The sequence below is a fragment of the Lactuca sativa genome, chromosome 8 (genome assembly GCF_002870075.4).
Source record: "Lactuca sativa cultivar Salinas chromosome 8, Lsat_Salinas_v11, whole genome shotgun sequence".
Lineage (NCBI taxonomy): Eukaryota > Viridiplantae > Streptophyta > Magnoliopsida > Asterales > Asteraceae > Lactuca > Lactuca sativa.
In genome coordinates this window covers 162,949,407-162,969,422 of record NC_056630.2, presented here as the reverse complement: position 1 = coordinate 162,969,422, position 20,016 = coordinate 162,949,407, and the positions used below count along the sequence as shown (strand labels likewise).

General features: G+C 34.0%; 1 protein-coding gene across 2 annotated transcripts; it reads left to right on the top strand.

The window, feature by feature from the left end:
• The first annotated feature begins 1,034 nt into the window (after positions 1 to 1,034).
• On the top strand, positions 1,035 to 19,414 carry LOC111908578 (probable LRR receptor-like serine/threonine-protein kinase At1g06840). 2 transcript variants are annotated; one of them, XM_023904395.3, is made up of 5 exons: positions 1,035 to 1,199; positions 16,454 to 17,463; positions 17,548 to 17,775; positions 17,853 to 18,311; positions 18,977 to 19,414. In XM_023904395.3, exons 2-5 carry the CDS (start codon positions 16,564 to 16,566, stop codon positions 19,229 to 19,231), a joined length of 1,842 nt encoding a protein of 613 aa, XP_023760163.1. In that variant the 5' UTR covers positions 1,035 to 1,199; positions 16,454 to 16,563; the 3' UTR covers positions 19,232 to 19,414. The 2 variants fall into 2 exon arrangements, with proteins under 2 accessions (XP_023760163.1, XP_023760162.1); XM_023904394.3 differs by having other exon boundaries at positions 1,036 to 1,199; positions 16,556 to 17,463.
• Positions 19,415 to 20,016: the final 602 nt, after the last annotated feature.

Below are 20,016 nucleotides of genomic sequence, written 5' to 3'. Positions count from 1 at the left end.
GGGAAAAAGCTATGGAGAGTACATTGTTATAGTTGTTGATGAGCACTAAAGTGTAACGTTATTTTCTGTAAATCTTCTAGACAATCCACGTTTCTTTAAGTCCTAATCCCTTTTAAAGAGGATGTCTTGCTGCTGTTTTGAATTCTATTGTTGGAATTTGGAACTTTCTTGCGATTGTTTAGTTTTACCGGGAACCACCTCCATCCCATGCAAGCATGGGCTAACCCTCTAGTTATCAATTAAAATTCGTCAATTTTTTAATTTACACAAAAAATTTGCAAGTTACTAACGTCATCACACCTTGTTAAAAGCAAACCGAAGAAAAATAAATTCCAATTTTTTTGCCGTTCTAAAACAAATAACCAAAAGATCAAAAAATCTACTTTAATAAATAAGAAATGATTTTGTCACATATCATTCTCTCATTCAATTGGTCGCATGTCATTTTGTCATATTTAGAAATATATTTATTTTTCACTTGTCATTTATTTCATTTTCCATTTCCAATATATTATTAATTTAGTTTCCATAAATTAAACATACAATAATGATATTAATTTTAAATTTTAATTTTTAAATTTCAGTTTCAATTTCAAAAAAATTTACAGTTTAACCTTTTGTTATAATTAATCTGTTTAGTATACGGGTCTCATCACTAAACACATAATTTTAATTTATTTATTTTTTGCATGTTTTTTTTTTCATAATTTTTATTTATTTCAATTTTTAAATTCAAATAAACTTCTCATTTAATCGTTTCTATTTAATATTTTGTTTTAATCGACCCATATAACATACGGATCTCACAATTAGTATTGAATATGATCGACATACTTATCACATATATGTGCTTTTTAAAAATGTTAATTACCAGAAGAAAGTGAAAGTCTGTAAGAATATAAAAGATTCTCCACTACTAGTTTAAAAATGCAATGCCAAAATTAATCAGGCGGAGATAAATCTCTGATAAAGAATATGATTCCTCAGTCAAATCATATCAAATATTCTTCTTGAAATAACTCATTCTCTTTAATCTATACTCTTTTTGCTCCACAAAAACCAAGGAAATGATTGTTTTTGCATTTAATTTACGCACCTTTCTCCTTCTAAATCTTCATTACCACACCACCACCTCGCAACAAAAAGATTGAAGTGTAAGCAGTTGATATATTAAACAGATTCGGTACGAACCAAATCAGGTCAGTTTCATTTTTATGTTCTAATTGCTCTAGTTTTGTGCGTGCAATTTGGCTATTATATGATGTACTTTGGCAATTTTATCTTTCATTAAATTAAAAGATGGTAATTTTATCGTTTATTAAACTAAAAGATGTAAATTCTCAACAATACTCCCATAGTTGGTACACAGACATCAACACAGAGTAAACAAACTTCAGTCACTAGTATATATGTTAGGTGTGACAATTTTCGAAAGGTCACAAACACGACATACAAGTAAACGTGTTTGAGTTCACCTTAAACGGGTTCTTGTCAATTTTGGATCGACAAGTGTAACCCACATAATAAACAGGTCTTGTTTGAGTTGGTAGGTATGTTCACAGGCTGACATGTCAGCCTGCTTGTTTTGGAAAGAGACTAATGGTACACACCAAATATATTTGGTACTGCTATCTTTAAACATTACCAAGAAAATCAGTAAAAAGTTGGTATATATTGTTACCAAAATTATACAAGCCAAACTTATTGTTAGCCAAACAAATTGATACCAAATTATTCTATTTATTTATTTATTTATTAGGGAAGAATAGAAGTATTATTAGAAAAAAAATGAAAACTAGCAAGAGGCTAGTAATAGAAAAATTACATAATCATATAAGCTAAGGTTGGATTTTTCAATTAATGAACTCAACCAAAGACCCGTTTTATGCTTATTGGTAACGACTTGTTAATGGTATGAAATATATTTGGTACTGCTATCAAGTATACTTAGTATTTCAACAAAGATAATTTATTTTGGTACCGATAGCACAAATTTTGTAGCGATTATAGCTAATATGATACACATTTTAAAAAATATTGATCAATATCATTCAATTATCACCCCTACTCATTAAACAAATCTAAAACGAAAATTAAATTCAAATTAATTCCTGAATATCAAAATTATGTTCATATGGAACCAATTCCTCTTGTTGGCTAACTTAAAAGATTAGTGAAACACAATATTGGGTTATACCATCAAAAGGAGTTTTTTTGTTTTTTTTCTTAAAACCAAAATATAATTTCATAGATACATATTTATTAAATTGTTGTAATTTAAAATTTATTTACATGATACTTATATCACTTTTATTAGAAAAAGAATAGTGATTAGTCTTTTTCTTCATGTCATCTTTCCCGCTCATCATACAAATGACGGTTACACATTTGATCTCACCTATGACCTATGTATCAATCTCTTGTTCCTGTCTAGCACCATCTCTTGTCGGAGAGACCCCAAATACGCTTGAGGTTAATCATTTATCTGCATGCATCGTGTCGTATAAACCCCTCCTAATGTAACCATGAGATTGCCTCTGAAAAAGTATTGAATGATTATTTGCTTTGAGCGACTGACGAACATTTTAATTTCTTGTCATATTTCACCACATTCATCACCTTCCTTACTCTAGGGTGGGAGGGCCTGCTGTGCTGATTGCTTCTCATGTGAAAAGATCAAAAACACATTAGCCAAACTAGAATCTTTTTGGCTGATTTCCATTCGGTCCTTTGGCACAAGCTTACCCACTTTTTTGGCCGGTTTACTCAACAGGACCTTATTAAAGTGTGCAACCTTTTTCCATTTTCATGTCTATAATTTAATATATTTGCTTATGCAAATAGAAGGCTCTTATTATATCATCTTATTACTTCTGGTTTTGCCAATCAATTCAATGAATGGCTATAGGATAACATTTGTTATATAAATAAAATGATATATATATATATATATATATATATATATATATATATATATATATATATATATATATATATATATATATATATATATATATATATATATATAAGGTTAGGTTATTTTGTTTCTTACATTTATTGTCAGTTAGAATGCACCAATACGATTTAGTAAATTAAATAATTATTCAATTAAATAAATATAGATATTAAATGATTTCCATAATTATATGTATATTAAATGATATCCATAATTATAATTTTCTTTTTATAGAAACTAATTAATTACATCATTAATTTCAGCAATAACATTCTTTCAGAATGAATTCGCATCTTGGTGTTTATATATGAGTTCGTATTTTGTTTCAGGACTCACTCGCTTAAACTACAATAAAGTTGCATAGAATATGAAGAACGAGAATGTATTCTACTAGAATATACTTTCATTCTGCTGAATACACTATCATTCTTCTAGATATGAATTCATTCTGAAAGAATATTATTGTTGACATTAATGACATATTTAATCAGTTTTCATAAAAATGAGTTATAAATATAGATAACATTTAATATACATGTAATTAATATATATATATATATATATATATATATATATATATATATATATATATATATATATATATATATATATATATATAATCAGTGATTCCATACTAGATAATCTTAGCGATCAAATAGGTGCTGTTTGGTAAATGTCTTTCTGAGTAGTTCACTAGTAAAAAACATATTGCATCATGGTATCTATTAGAAACGGATGGTAAAAGGGTGAAGGAATCAAAGAAGAAAAAAAAAGTTGAGAATGAGAGAATTATTTTTAGCAACACGACATACCGGCGGAATGGGTAACGGATATACATGTGGTTTCCAACTAAACATGTTTCCTTAAAGTATGCTAATCATTATCTTAATATAAACAATTTTTTTTTTTTGGATTTTTAGAATGTTACTTTTACCGAAAATTTATTTAATTATATCAATATTCATAATTTTTTATTCTCTATAAATAGACATCAATGTTGATATGGTTTTGAGTTAGAATAAATAAATAATTTTTTTAAAATTTATTGTTATTTACAAGTGAATAAAAACGTATCACGTTTTTATTACAGTACATTCGGTATTCACTTATGAATAAAACATATGTTTTGACTTTCTGTACAGTTTCAATATCGTTTATATATGAATATAACACGTTATAAAGTTTTCATGTCTAAAATATATTGTTTTACATCATCTTTCATGACATGTTATATTTATATATGAATAAATCGTGTATTAGTTATCGTCATATGTTATATTTATATGTTAATAAAATATTTCTAAGATTTTTGTTTCAGTTCATTTGTTATTCATATATAAATAAGTAGGATGTTAAAGAAAGATAAAGTTTTTTGAAAATTTGAACTACTTATTAATATAAGAATAACAAATGAACTGTAACAAAATTATGATAAATGTGTTCTTCGTATATTAATATAACTTGTGAGTAAAGTCATTATATGTTTTATTCATATATAAATATAACATGTGACGAGAGTTAATGTAAGCAGTAAAATGTTTTTTTATATCTTATATTTATATATGAATGATAGTTAATCTATAAAAAAATTAATCATATTTTTCATTTATAAGTTAATAACGAATGTATTGTTCTAAAAATCTGATGCATTTTTATTCACTTATAAATAACGATAACTGAAAATATAAAAAAAAATTTATTTTATCTTAAAACTATATCAATATTGATGTCTATTTGTAAAAAATTAAAAATCATGAATTTTAGTATATTTAAAATCATTTTCTGATAAAAATAGTTTTTTAATAATTAAAAAAACAAAAAAACTATGTTTTTGTATATATTAAAGTAATGATTAGCATAGTTGAAGGAAACATGTTTTGTTGGAAAACACGTGTATTCGTTTCTCATTTCCGTTGGTACTACGAAGGCTTTTGCAGCAAAATACATGAGTGGCTGAGATGATTATTTAATTCTCAACCTTTTTTATTTTTTCAATTGAACTTACTCTCTCTCTCTCTCTCTCTCTCTCTATATATATATATATATATATATATATATATATATATATATATATATATATATATATATATATATATATATATATATATATATATATATATATATATATATATATATATATATATATACCCCCCCTCCCCCAACTTCTTTTATAGTCATATTATAAATAAAAATGGGTCTGTAAGTAACTTTTAGCCCAAATCATTTAGATAATAATGTTGAACCCATTCCAAGTTCCATGTAGTTCAAGTAAAACGATTATTATATTTCAGGTAAAACAATTATTATATAGAAAACAATGGTATAAGAATTGCCATCAAAATTGAGCCTACGACTTAAAATACCCCGACTCCACCTTTATTTATTTTGCCTCCACCCCATGTCGATTCTTATAATAGGTTGAAAACTTTTTAAAATTGATATTAATGGATGAATATAAATCAATGCTTAAGGTATTTCTATAAATTTTAATATTGATTTCTTATAATGATTGATGTAGCTTCCATTATATATCGACAAATTTTTCAAGTCCATTTTTCTTTTAAAATTTTAGACTCTACTTCATTTGGGTATAACAATGTACTATATATATATATATATATATATATATATATATATATATATATATATATATATATATATATATATATATATATATTATTAAATTTGATGTGTTATAGTAGTTTTAAAATTATTTACGAAAACATGGTAATATTAACAAACACCAATTATATATATATATATATATATATATATATATATATATATATATATATATATATATATATATATATATATATATATATATATATATATATATATATATATATTTTAAAAACATGTTTTCGTAAATAATTTTGAAACTACTATAACACATCAAATTTAATAACATTTTTAAAAAATATATATATGTTTCTATTTGGTTTTCGAAAATGTTCTGTATCACAGAATTTGGCCCCGATAAACTTTTTCTCAAAAGTTTTGAACATATTCCATGGCAGTTACAAATCAATATACAAAATCATAGATAATCATAAAGATACAACTGATTATTACAGTACATGTCAAATTACTAAATTTGATTTCCATTGCTAACTACTATGTTTGAATTTTTTTTATTTTATTTTATTTTTTTTTATTTTCTTAAAGTCCATGCTAATGAAACTACGTCACTACACTTGTCTTTTTTAGTACATTTCAATTAAAATAAAAGAGAATATGTAAGGCTTTTCATCTCGTGATATACATAGGTTTTTGACACAAAAAATTTAATCATTTTGAAATCCATTTGTATTTCATTTGAAATAATTTGCAATTTTACTCCAATTCATCAGAATTCATTTTCATAAACCGTATTTCATAAATATACATTCATGTATAATTTAACGTCATGTAATGAAGTGCATGATTTCTATGCACATAAGTTTTGAGAATTTCATACCCCTATTGCTAGATACACCCACTCCTTTCCATCTGGATTGGTTGTATCGATCCGAGAGTCATTGGAGAGTTCATATGAGTGTTCCCTCAAGATCTTACCATTGGAAGTCATTAGACACATAAGTTGTTGGTGTCTACGCCCCTATTTTCAGAGTCTTCTTCTCCTTAGAGCTGTTCACTATTCGGATAAAACCGAATTATCCAATTGGACAATTTGGATTGGACTATTTGGTTCGGATATTCGGATTTTTGGATTGGTTTTCAACAAAACCGAATTATTATTTTGGATTTCGGATTGGTTTTGGTTTATAAAATAAGAACCGAATAGTCCAAAAAAACAAAATAAAGATTTATTATTTATCTATATATATATATATATATATATATATATATATATATATATATATATATATATATATATATATATATATATATATATATATAGTTATTTATTAATTTTGTAATTTATTTTTTCAAATAGGTTCAAAATATTTCACCCGATAAAAAAAAACATTAATATGCAATTTCTTTCAAAAATTTTGTATCTATAAAAGATTTAACTATAATATATCTTTTTATTAGTTGTTTATAAATTTCAAATCACAACTAAATTATTTGTTTTAGCTTTTTGTGTAAAGTTGGGTAATATTATAATTATATGTCGTTTTAAAATGTTTCGGTTTTGAAAACCGAATTATAAAAAACCGATCCATCCGAATTGTAATTGGATCGGATCGGATCGGATTTGAATTTAGTTTGGACAATTCGGATTCATGTTTTGAAAACCGAAATCAATTTGGATTTACTTGATTGGATCGGATCAAACCGATCCATCCAAACGAACACTCCTACAGTTCTCCTTATCAGTTAGGGTGAACATATCAGATCTAAGGGCCTTATATCCATAAGACGTAGCTTAAATTTACTTGGCACCATAATTCTACCATCCTTTTATTAAGATGGGTGTTTAGACATACTACCAACTAAGGAAATCAAATTCTTATGTATGCATGATCATTTTACAGTCACACTTTCCAAAAATATTCATTCCACACATATAAGATGCTATATCATGAGTAATAAACATATAAATAGTGTAACAGTTCATAAGAAGTTCTTATTCATGAATCTGGATTGTGACCAAAGAGGACGTACCTTGGGTGTATCTATAGTTACCTAAGGCATAACCGCAGATTCTCAAAACTTAGATTTCGACTTAACCCATTAAGTACTTTGCATCCAAACTTCAAGAAACATCCAAATGAAACTATTAATGCATAAAGTCGGCACCTTTATGCATTTTCATGGCCTAAAGGGACCAATGACCCACTTAAACCAATTATTCCCATCTTAATCCATCTAGAACATGCATGGACCATATCTAACCTTAAAGATGGCAACTTTATGGACTTATAACCTCATAAATGCTAAGAGTAGCAACTCAAAGCTCTTAGACCGGTGTCCAACCGCTAGATCTCACTTAAGAGGTCAACATGGGATAAAAAGCCATATAGAAATAGATCTCAACTTCTAATGATCAAGTTAAGATCTTTTTACCTTCAATGACCTGTAAATGTAGCAAATAGTTTAGATCCACTAGCTTTTCCTTGAACAACCACCTTGCACCAAGCCACCACTTCTTGAAATACACTAAAATCCTCCAAAAATGCACATACAAGGCATACAACCCTCTTACATGAAAATGTGACTCGAGATTTAGGGTTTAAGACTTTGGAGGATGAAGGAGAGGCGTACACCTTGGACTTAAGGTGCTTAAATAGTGAGCCAACCCTTAAAATTAGGGTTTTGAGGATCCTGAACGTACGCTGGGCGTACTTCCTGTACCCTGGGCGTACGTCTCCCAAACCCGCATTTCACTTATCCAGCACTACGTTGGGGGCATACCCCAGCTTACTTTGGGTGTACTCACAAGCTTGGCACCTTGCATGCATGGGACTGCCATGCCAATTATTTCCATTAGGGACCAAAATTGTCAATAACTTCAAAATACAATAACTCCCTCATACTAAGCCTGTTTCCAACGAACCTTATATCCACGAAAAGGTTGTGAGAAGCCCTATGCTCCTAACAACACACCAAGCCTTAAAACCTCCTAATCAACATTCTAAATTCATAAAAGACCGAGATATCAAATTACGATTATTCCCTTAGCTTCTAAAGACACCATCAAATACTTGGATCACTTATACCATGACACCCACATCCAAAATGGGATAAATAATTCCTTTCTCGAAGTCCTAAGCCTTACAAGAACTAATAACTAGGTCGCAGCCCCAAACAACAGAACAAATCCCAAATCAAGTGTTAGAACTCTCCCCTACTTAAATTAGATTTCGTCCTCGAAATCTCTCATTATTAACACCCATATCAAAACAAAAAATCTGAGGAACACAACCGAAGATTCTGCACATAAGGAAACCTTCCGGAGATAACCAAACCCAAACTAAGATTCCATCACGAAGAAAACAAACCATAAAATCCCACAAAACCACTTCTGTCTATCTAAAGTCTGAAATCTATAATGGTCTGTCTCCCCGACAGACTGGCCACACTAAATTATTCCATGTCAGAACCTTATCGAATAACTGACCAACCATAATACTTCCAATCCTAATTAGCTTCTTGCAACTTATGAAAACCAAGCCACTGACCATAACCAGCTGCAACATACTTATACTTGACAGAAGGCTCAAATAATCCTTCGATTAGAATATTCTTCCCTGCAACGGTTAGACTCAAACGAAAGCTGCGTAACAGGGTCAAATCAATTACTCTGATATTATTTAATCCAACCGTAAGTGACATAGCACTTTCGACCCACAAGCTACTCTACACACACGAGTCCTCAAATCACTACTTTTATCCGAAGCATCATGCTGCCTTTTATCCACTTTTCAAATGAACTGAGACTTCCCTGGTCCTAACTTATTTGCCAACTATTTGGAATACCAGATTCCCACCTGGTTGCTAAGTCAAAGAACACCCTTATAATCGCCCCACACGACTTCCGAAAGAAAACATCAACAAGCTAAGCTACCCGGACCATCTCAACACCAAACTCGGTGCTAAGCTAAACGCCACAAGACCATGCATGGTCCTGCCTCAGACCCGGTTCCCACAACCTACCAAATCCAGATTCCAAACACATTGTGGCCCTCCCACAACCATACGAACTGACCCGTCCTGGCCTAATCCATCTAAAGGAAATCGCAAACAAACCACAATTGCCACACCCTCACCGCTTCACATGGACCAGCGAATGTTACGAGCCACCCCGTAGTCTTACGACGCCTTCCATGGTATTTAACCGCTAGTGAATGCTACAAGCCACCCTACAGTCTTACAACATGCCTAAACTATCTGCAAATAAGTGAATGCTATGGGCCACCCCGCAATCTTACAACACTCCCACTATCTGCTAACTAGTGAATGCTACAGGCCACCCTGGGTTCCCCTCCCGAAGCCTGCTAGCTGACACCAAAAGGACATGAACCCAATGTTGGGAAGTTTCCCGAACTCCCAACTCACACTATCCTCAATCTAGCCAACCACTTGGGCCACCCTCCTCCCCGAAGGGGATGCCAAATTCATCCTATTTTCCAACCTGCTTATGATCCTGAATACCCGAACGATCCTCCCCCACTTTGGTTTGACTAAGTTCTCGCAACGCGCGAGAATTGAAGGATTTCCAGTCCTTTTTACCTTCAAATGACCGATCTGCTGACAATCAGGGTTACCAATGCTAATGCTCCATCACTAGCCAAACCCCAAAAGACCGTACAACCTCTAAAGACCAGATGAAAACTTCTCGAATCCTCGAAATGATACCACACTCAAATCTTGAATTCCAAATAACCGACGTTCCCACCAAATCCTCAGTAATAGACCACTTCCCTTGGCATTTCCAAAGGCCTACCCAAGCACAAACACTGAATTCACTAAACCCCAATGATGCTGAATAACCACCCCGCTGAACCCTGACCGCAGATCTTCCACATAATACCCTGAACCAATCCTCGTCCACAACCCAAGATAATGCTGAACACTCCAAACCCGCAAAAAGGAAAACAACCTTTCACTAAACACTAATAATTCATGGCATGCAAATGACATATGACATTACTTGAAGATATAACCCAAACATAACCTAATAAATAAATCAGAGATACACTTACTGAAATCGATGCAAGATAACAACCAAAAAACAAAGATAGAACTGAAAAGAGCAAAAGATACATACCCGAAACATCACCTGCTGGAGTACTAATATCCCCGGTATGTCACTTTAAAGTTCGAATCCTCTCCGCTGGGGCTCCTGCCCTACCCTCACGTCCATCGATGATCCTCAAAGTAGCTGGAGCAGGCACACTCACTGCTCCTCCCCTGAACCTCGAACTGTCGGACTTCTTGTGGACCACCCGATCGTAGTGAAAACATACGGGTTTGCCCCCCTGAGGACAATCTCTATTGACGTGACCATTCCTGCCACACTTGTAGCAGCCCAAACCCTTGGAACGACAAACTCCATCGTGCAGTTTCCTGTACGTGCTCCACTGAACCTGACCCTGCTGGCCTCTCGAATGCTAATCAGAAGTCTTGGGTCTCTTCTCGGGACCCTCCAATGCAAGCAACTGATTTTATCCCCTCTTCCTAATGTGCCACAGATCAATCTCCCGCTCTCGGGCCTTAGAAATCATATCATTCAAAGTCTCGCACCCCGAAATACTCAAAAACTCCTTGATATCATCCCGCAACATATCATGATACCTCACTTTCTTCATCTCCTCATCTGCTGTATACCGCGATACCAACAAAGCCCTTTCCTGGAACTTGGCTGTGATCTCTGCCACAGTCTATATCGTCTGGTATAAATCAAGAAACTCTCACGCCAACTGCTACACCTGAATCGTCGGTGCAAACTCAGCCCGGAACCTGGTCGAGAAATCATCCCATGACATAACATCAATAACATCATTGCCTAACTGACTACTAACCTCTTCCCTTCAATCATGTTTCCGGTCCTTCAACAGGCAGGAAGCATATCTGACCTTCGCCTCCTAGGGGCAGAAAATCATCCTGAAAGCATTAGCCATATCTGCTAACCACCTCTTACTGACAATGGGACCCCTCTCCACATGGAATGTAGGAGCTCCACAAGCACGAAACTCCCTAAATAAAAGGGTGCGAGCTCCAATGATAGCCATAACCTATGCACGGAATGCACCCAAGAGCTCATCCAACATCTCTGAAAAAACAATGAGAAATCTCTGATGAGATGAACCCTGCAACCGCTCGTTAATCGGCTCAGCATCCATGCCTAATCTAGAACCCGAACCAGAACCAAAACCAGAACCAGAACCGCCTCCCTGAGAGCTCATCTCCAAACAGAAATATCATAAACCCACAATTAAATCGTATTCAAGAATCTCCACCTCTAAGTTTCTTAGATTCTCAGAGACTCTCACCGATTTGAGTATGGATCATGTGCTTTCAGTAGTATGGGCCCAATAGTACCTTCCACACTTATCCATACTTTCCTCAGTAATCCTCTTGAATCCTATAGGTCACTTCCTCAAGCTTAAGCACCTAAAAATCATTAAACCACATCATTAACCCACTGAAACATATCCTAGGCTTTCCTAGGTTCCCGACCCCGCCCAGTCCTCAACTGCTGAAGGACTCCCACCAATGTCAATTAGCTTCCTCATGAATATATCCGCATACAACAGAGATCAGATAATCATTCGAGTAAAAGACTCAACCTAGAATGGTTGGACTCAAATAAAATATGTAAAATAATGTCAAATCCATCACTCTAAGATTACTTAACCTCTGCCACATGTGTCTTAGCGTATTGACTTAGCATATAATTCACATCATTGAGATTCCCATAAAGCACAAACCAAACAACATTCAGACAAATGGAAGGAAAATAACCTGACCAACATATTCTATTCAAGCCATTCAATCCACTAATCTAGAATCCATACTAGCATGCAATACTAAACCACATACAATCAGGAATATAAAGGCATCTCTCCTATCATATAATACAGATCAGATCATTAACCCTAATCTAACGTGCAATTCTTATAATCATATCATACATCATAAAAAACATTCATTGGTATTTTGGGAACCGCTTACTTGAGCTCAGCTGATTGCATGCATCACACCCTTTTCTTTTTTCATAAATTTCCTTTTAATTAAATGTTTATTTATAAAAAATTTCACCAAACCCTCAGTTTGAGTTCAGACACACCCAAGAGTATGCCTGAATCCATCAAACCAAGGGTCTGATACCAACTCGTAATAACCAAAAAATCCAAGGTAAAAGTTTCATTTTTAATATATTAAAACACTTTAATAATTTTGTTCCAGACATTGAAAAGCATTTCAATTAAACAATTATCACAGGCTAATCCCATAGATCACATTTTGCGGAAATCACGGGTGTATGCCCTGCGATCGTCTCGAGCCCCTTTCATTTGAAAACTAGAGTACCTGAAACCAAAACTCAAAACCATAAGCACAAAGCTTAGTGAGTTCCCCAAATACCACATACCATACATATCAAACGATCCATACATGCCACACATAAGTGCGATCCATACGTATCAATCATATATCATAAACAATAAAGGTGCTATGTGCTGCACATTGTCTTGCCATTACGTCACAAGCCATCTCGTGGCCTTTCTTCCCAGGTCGGGGGTACAATCCTAGGTCTTACAGACAAGTGCCAAGAGCAACCTCTTGGTCTTCCATGCAAGCATCACAAAGACAACTAGCATACAAACAATACTAGTTAACTAATTAGTTGCCAGAGTTCAGACTCCGGTCTTGCATAATGTGTGCCAGGAGCCGCCTCCTAGTCTTTCATACATAATGTCAAGGGTTAAGCCTCGGGTCTTCCTACAATACATAAGGCAAATAGGCTGGCATTGGTGCCTTCGACCCATACAACAGTAAGGAAACTCACCTCGATTGCTAAAGCTCACTGCACAAAATCTCTAGTTGTTACCCTGACGATTTCCCAGACTAACAATTACCAAAACAACATCTAATTAGCAACTGAATTCCAAACCATGATCCTTAAACCAAACTTGGGTAAAATAACCCTTTTACCCCTAGCCCATTAAGACTCATAACCAAGGACGACGCCCAAAACCAACCAGGCACAAAATTATAAGATCCATAAAAGGCCAACACATAAGCCCAACACAAAACTAAAGCCCAAGCATGAAACAAGCCCGAAGGCCCATCGAGCCACGAACATGGGGCGTACGCTCAGCTTACCTTAGGCGTACTCGAGGAATTTGGATCACGACCAAAGAGGAAGTATACTAGGAGTACCTCTAGTTACGTGGGGTGTAACCGCAAATTCTCTAAACTCAGATTTCGACTTAACCCATGAAGTACTTTGCATCCAAACTTCAGGAAACCTCCAAATTAAACTCTTAATGCATAAAGTCGGCAACTTTATGCATTTTCATGGCTCAAAAAGACCTAATGACCGACTTATCACAATAATACCCATCTTAATCCATTTAGAACATGCATGGACCATATCTAACCTTAAAGATAGCAACTTTATGGAGTTATACCCTTAGAAATCCTAAGAGTAGCAACTCAAAGCTCCTAGACTGGTGTGCAACCACTAGATCTCACTTAAGAGGTCAAAATGGGATCAAAAACCATATAATCATAGATATCAACTTCTAATGATCAAGTTAAGAGCTTTTTACCTTCAATGAGCTGAAAAATATAGCAAAGACTTTAGATCCACTAGCATTTCCTTGAACCACCACCTTGCACCAAGCCAACACTTCTTGAGATATACTAAAATCCTCCAAAAACTCACATACAAGGCACGCAACCCTCTTGGATGAAGCTATGACTCGAGATTTAGGGTTTAAGACACTGGAGGATGAAAGAGAGGCACATACCTTGGACTTAAGGTTCTTAAATAGTTAGCCAACCCTTAAAATTAGGGTTTTGGGGATCCTTAACGTACACTCGGCGGACTTCCTGTATGTTGGGCGTATGTTTCCCAAACCCACGTTTCACTTATCTAACACTATGTTGGGTGTACCCCAGCTTACGTTGGGTGTACTCACGCGCATGCCACCTTGCATGCATGTGACTGCCTTGCCGATTATTTTCATCAGGGACCAAAATTGTCAATAACTTCAAAATACCATAACTCCCTCATCCTAGGCCCGTTTCCAAAAAACCGTATATCCACGAAAAGGTGGCGAGAATGCCTATGCTCCTAACAACACACTCAAGCCTTAAAACCTCCTGATCAACACTCGAAATTCATAAAAGACCGAGATATAAAATTACGATTATACCATTGGCTTCCAAAGACGCCATCAAATACTTGGATCATTTATACCATGATACCCACATCCGAAATGGGCTAAATACTTCCGTTCCCGAAGCCTTGAGCCTTGCTAAAACTAATGACTGGGCCGAATCCCTAAACAACAGAGCAAATCCGAAACCGAGTGTTACAATTAATCTTTGTTCCCGTGCATCTTCTTTTCCTTTGCATTCTCTTAGTTGATTGAGTTGGAATACCATATTTGTCATTTTATAATAGGTGTTTATCTTGTTATAAAGGAGATTTACATTCCTTAGGTGTTTTCATTAGTTAACCATTTAACCATTGTTCTTTAATAAGTTCCATCATTATCCACTTAGGTCTTTAAACCTTAATAAGTTTTAAGTTTCTTTGACCGTTATTCCATTTGGTCATCATAGTTTCCTTATTATATTGATATCATTATACATCTTAGTAACCTTGGTGTTTCTTATTCCTTTCTTATGATTCCTCAAATGAATTCAATTTCATTTGTCATATCTTATGAACTTTCATGTAGTTGATCATAATTAATGATCTATAATAAACATTTTTCACTTAATTAGTTAAAAATTTATTCTAAACTCGTATCAGAATAACACCCACCTGAAGACCCACATTCATTTGGAGAACAAATTGACAAATAGTTGAATAAATTTATATGTAGAGTCTGATCACTCACATCATATATTTTGATCACTCACATCTTATGCATCACAATGGTGGAGAGTAACTCTTGTTATAAGAAATATCCGCATTAGCGACATCACCATCAGGGGCTTTTGTAATTGACACAAGAAATTGAATCAATAAAATATATGGAAGGTATTTGTGTATATTGATCTCTTGATCTTTCTTCACGATTTACATGATAGTTACCACCCTTATATATACTAGATGATCACCTTACTGGAATTTGTCTCATGTGAAAATAAAACAATGCATGATCAGTTATGTCAGGTTTGGCTAAGTTATATCAAGCTATGTCAAGCTTTATTTTAATATCCCTTTCTAACAGGGGCAACATCTGAACTTCCTGTTTACATGTTACCCGTATTGGTTGTGTCGCCACTAATGACGTTGCTGGCAAAGGCTTTAAACCCCAATCTATGTGATTGTTCAAGGAAACACCCTATCCGTTGATAACGTATCTTAATCCAACAATATTGCTTAGTGACTGAAAGTGTAGTGTGAGACTTCAAGAATATCTTAAATCATTGTCACTGCCTAAGTGTCCATGTGACACCGGAGAAAACGACGGGAACCAAGATGATAACACGTCCGGTATTTTTGACCATCAGTTTTGTTCAAATAGCTTATTCTTGTTAACTACCATACTATCGCGCAATTTCTTTGTCGGTTGGCAAGAAAAAAGAATTAAGAACCAAGTCGCTTTTATCAACTAGTACCAACAAGATGTCTTGTTTAAAACGATCAAATTACACACACCAAAAAAAAAATAAATAAATAAAAAATATAAATTAAATAAAAAGAAGATGGTTGCTTTTTGTGTTTGAATTTATAAATAAATTGGTAAGAGATAAAGAAATAGTAATTTATAACTAAATTAGTAAGAGATGAAGACATGTATTAGTGCTTGGTATGTTATATATCGCAGAAAATTCTTCATAATATCTTGTGTGTTCAAGGTTGCCGTTGGTTATTAAATTAAGAGACAGGGTCGAGAGACTTCGCTGATCCCTTTTCATTTATACATGTTCTTTGGAACTACGTTATATATACATATATAGCGTGACTCATGGAAGGAGTACAACACTTAAAAATTCCACTTGATGAGATAAAGTTTGCCACCAACAACTTTAGCGATGAAAATTCCATTGGTAAAGGTGCATATGGAAAGGTCTACGCAGCCAAACTCTCCCTATCCGGGCAGCAGAGAATCGTTGCTATAAAGCGGTTAAATAAAACCTCCAACCAAGGGGAACCTCAGTTCTTGATGGAGATTCAGTTGCTTTCATGCTATAAACACAAAAACCTCATCTCACTTGTTGGGTTCTGTGACGAAAATAGAGAAAAGATACTTGTTTATGAGTATGCAAAACATGGAAGCCTTGACAAGTATCTATCTACACCTGAACTCTCCTGGACGCAACGTCTCCAAATAAGCATTGGTGCGGCCCGTGGTTTTAATTACCTTCATAATGATGTGGGACCCCAACATAGAGTCCTGCATCGGGATATAAAGAGCTCCAACATTCTTCTACATGAGAATTGGGAAGCAAAAATATCTGATTTTGGATTGTCGAAAATAGGTCCTTCAAATGTTGAATGTACTTTTCTTCTCACTAGCCCTTGTGGCACCATTGGTTATGTCGATCCGGAATATGCAAGAACAGGTATTTTAACAAAGGAATCTGACGTGTACCCTTTCGGTGTGGTGCTATTTGAAATCCTGTGTGGTAGGTTAGCACGTACAAAAAATCAAGATAAGAATTTGCTTCTTCCTATATTGGCTCGAAAGTGTTATGAGCAAAACAGATTAATCGATATCATCCATCCAAATCTCACAACACAAGTGAAGGTAGATTCGTTGGAGATGTTCTCAATGGTTGCATATCAGTGCCTGAAAGAAAATAGAAGTGAACGCCCTACAATGGGTTGGATTGTCGAAAAACTTGAGAAAGCATTGGAACTTCAAGTAAGTTTTACATGAAAACACCCCGCCTTTATTTAACTCTATTTCCATTTTCTACACCTTGAACAATTTTATCTTTTTATCCAGGCCGATATCAAAGCAGCGAGACTTATTCGCATTGGAACATGGGGAAGACATAATGGAGATTCTCAACATTACTGGTCTTTTACACTTGAGCAAGATGATCATTTGTCAAAGATAACAATAGATCATGGTGATGGTATACACTCCCTCATGTTCACTAGTGAATCGAGAGGTGTTTTACACACTTCAAACAAGGTTGGTGGTTGGGCCAGTGGAGACAAACTTTCGGAGGTGAATAAAAATGTTAACTCAATCAACTTATTCTTTTGTCTTTCTTTTACATATAAAAGTTATACCGACATGCACAGGTCACGTTTGATGGTGACGAGGAAATAATTGGCATTGATGGGACTATTGGTACTCGAGGCAGCGATCAAATAATTTCATCACTTTCTTTTAAGACGAACAAGAAAATCCATGGCCCTTTTGGTCAAGCTGGAGATCATCACTTTTCTGTACCATGGGAAGAAGGAAGATTTGTGGGGTTTCATGGAGTTGCTGGTCCTTACATTGACAGCATTGGTGTTTATGTGAAAGCTTATGAGGAAATCGTTAAGGTGGGAACTTGGGGAAAGAGTAAAGCTGATACTCTGCAAAGTGGCTGGAGTTTCCAACTTGAAAGAAATCATCACTTGAAGAAGATAACCATAGATCATGGGGATCATATATATTCTCTCATGTTCACATCAGAACATAGAGGCTTATTACACACGTCTAGATTGGCTGGAGGTTGGAATGGAGGAGAGGGAGGAGAAACACTTACTGAGGTGAGGAGTTCTTAACTCGAAAAGGAACACATAATCATGAAGTTTTTATTGGGATGGCTGGAAACCCATGGCTGCGGACATAGAAACAGAAACATGAAAAAACAAGGCATTATTTTGATAATTTCACCAATGACATATTATACACAACTTCTAATGTCACACAAAGGAAAATATTTTTTGAAATCTTGAATAGAATAAAGTTGATCTTAAAAATAAGAAATAAAAATAAACACCGTGTTATTTTAGCTAATTCATGTGACTGTGATGCCAAGGGCGAACTTACATGGGGGGCAGCTGCTCTTACAACAGAACAAATATAATTAAGTAAATATTATTTTTTCAAAAATAATTAATATATTTTGACCCCTTCAAAATAATATATTTGATTCTTCAAAAATATTTTCCCTGCATATTTCTTTGCCCCCTCTTCAAATTTTTTTTAGATCTGCCCATGATGCCCATGTAGACAACAACCATAGATTTAGTCTTTTGTGGTCTTCATAAATCTCATGTCATATGAAAAAATCACAAACCAGATTCGCTTTTAATGTTATTATAAAATATATGCTTAGATCGTTTTTCTAAAAACAGTTTTTATTTTCTAAATCTAATGCATGTCCTCCTTTTTGTCTACTTTTATCATCACATTTTCCTTTATTTCTCAGGTTACATTCGATTGGAATGAGGATATACATGCAATCAATGGAACAATTGGGTTATCAATGGGGCAACATTATGCTGGTCAGACAGTCATATCATCAATATCATTCGTGACAAACAAAAAAGTACATGGACCCTTTGGTCATCCAAGAGGGACGCCTTTCACCGTACCATGGGAAGATTGTTCATTTGTCGGATTTTATGGCTTGGCTGGCTGGTATATCAATAGCATTGGTGTCTATTTGAAGGCTACTACCTAATGACTTTTGGTAGCTAACAACCTTATGTCAGGTGTATGGAACAAAGAACCTTTTGTTAAGAGATTTAAAAATTTCTCAAAGAATCTTTTGTTGTTAAGAGATTTAAAGATTTCTAAAACAAACTTACACAACTTTTGATCATTTGGTTCTTCTATGTCATTCTCTGTGTCTTTTGGTAATTCATTTTATTTGTTTTTCTTTGTCCTAGATATTGCAATCACAAGATTGAAAAACATGCGAAATTGCTTTTCAAAATAAACCATATTACATTAGGTTTACTAAAAGCATGATAAAGCACGCATCCGATCGTTTTAGCAGCAGGGGACATAAGAGTGTTGGTGGATTTAAAGTCACGCAATATATAATTCTTTAACACCTCAATGGCATTCTTTAACAACCAATGTACAACTCTTATTTATGCCACTTAACCTCAATATGAACTCATTTTCTTAAGAAATAAATTAGTTAGGATTTGTTTGGCTTGGTGAATTTAAAGATAGTTATAAAGTTGGGGTAAATTTGGGGCCAAAATCACTACTACAAAACAGTCCTTTAGTGATACATGAACAATGTCACACACTCATGTATGTTACGATTTTTTTGGTTACGGTAAAAAAAATGCAACTTTCAAAAATTTGAAGGATAGAGGACACGCATTTGTGCACGTCCTAAAATAATTGTCCAATTGAAAAAAAATTACAAACACAGAGGGCACTTGTATTTTAAGTGCGTGTCATGTAGAAATATGTCACTTTTTACTTTTTTTCAATGGTGCACATTCCACA

Coding starts and splice junctions, on each gene's coding strand:
- LOC111908578 (XM_023904395.3), top strand. CDS start 16,564: ATGGAAGGAGTACAACACTTAAAAATTCCACTTGATGAGATAAAGTTT. Junction 17,776..17,852: donor GTGGAGACAAACTTTCGGAG/GTGAATAAAAAT, acceptor CGACATGCACAG/GTCACGTTTGATGGTGACGA. Junction 18,312..18,976: donor GAGGAGAAACACTTACTGAG/GTGAGGAGTTCT, acceptor TTTATTTCTCAG/GTTACATTCGATTGGAATGA.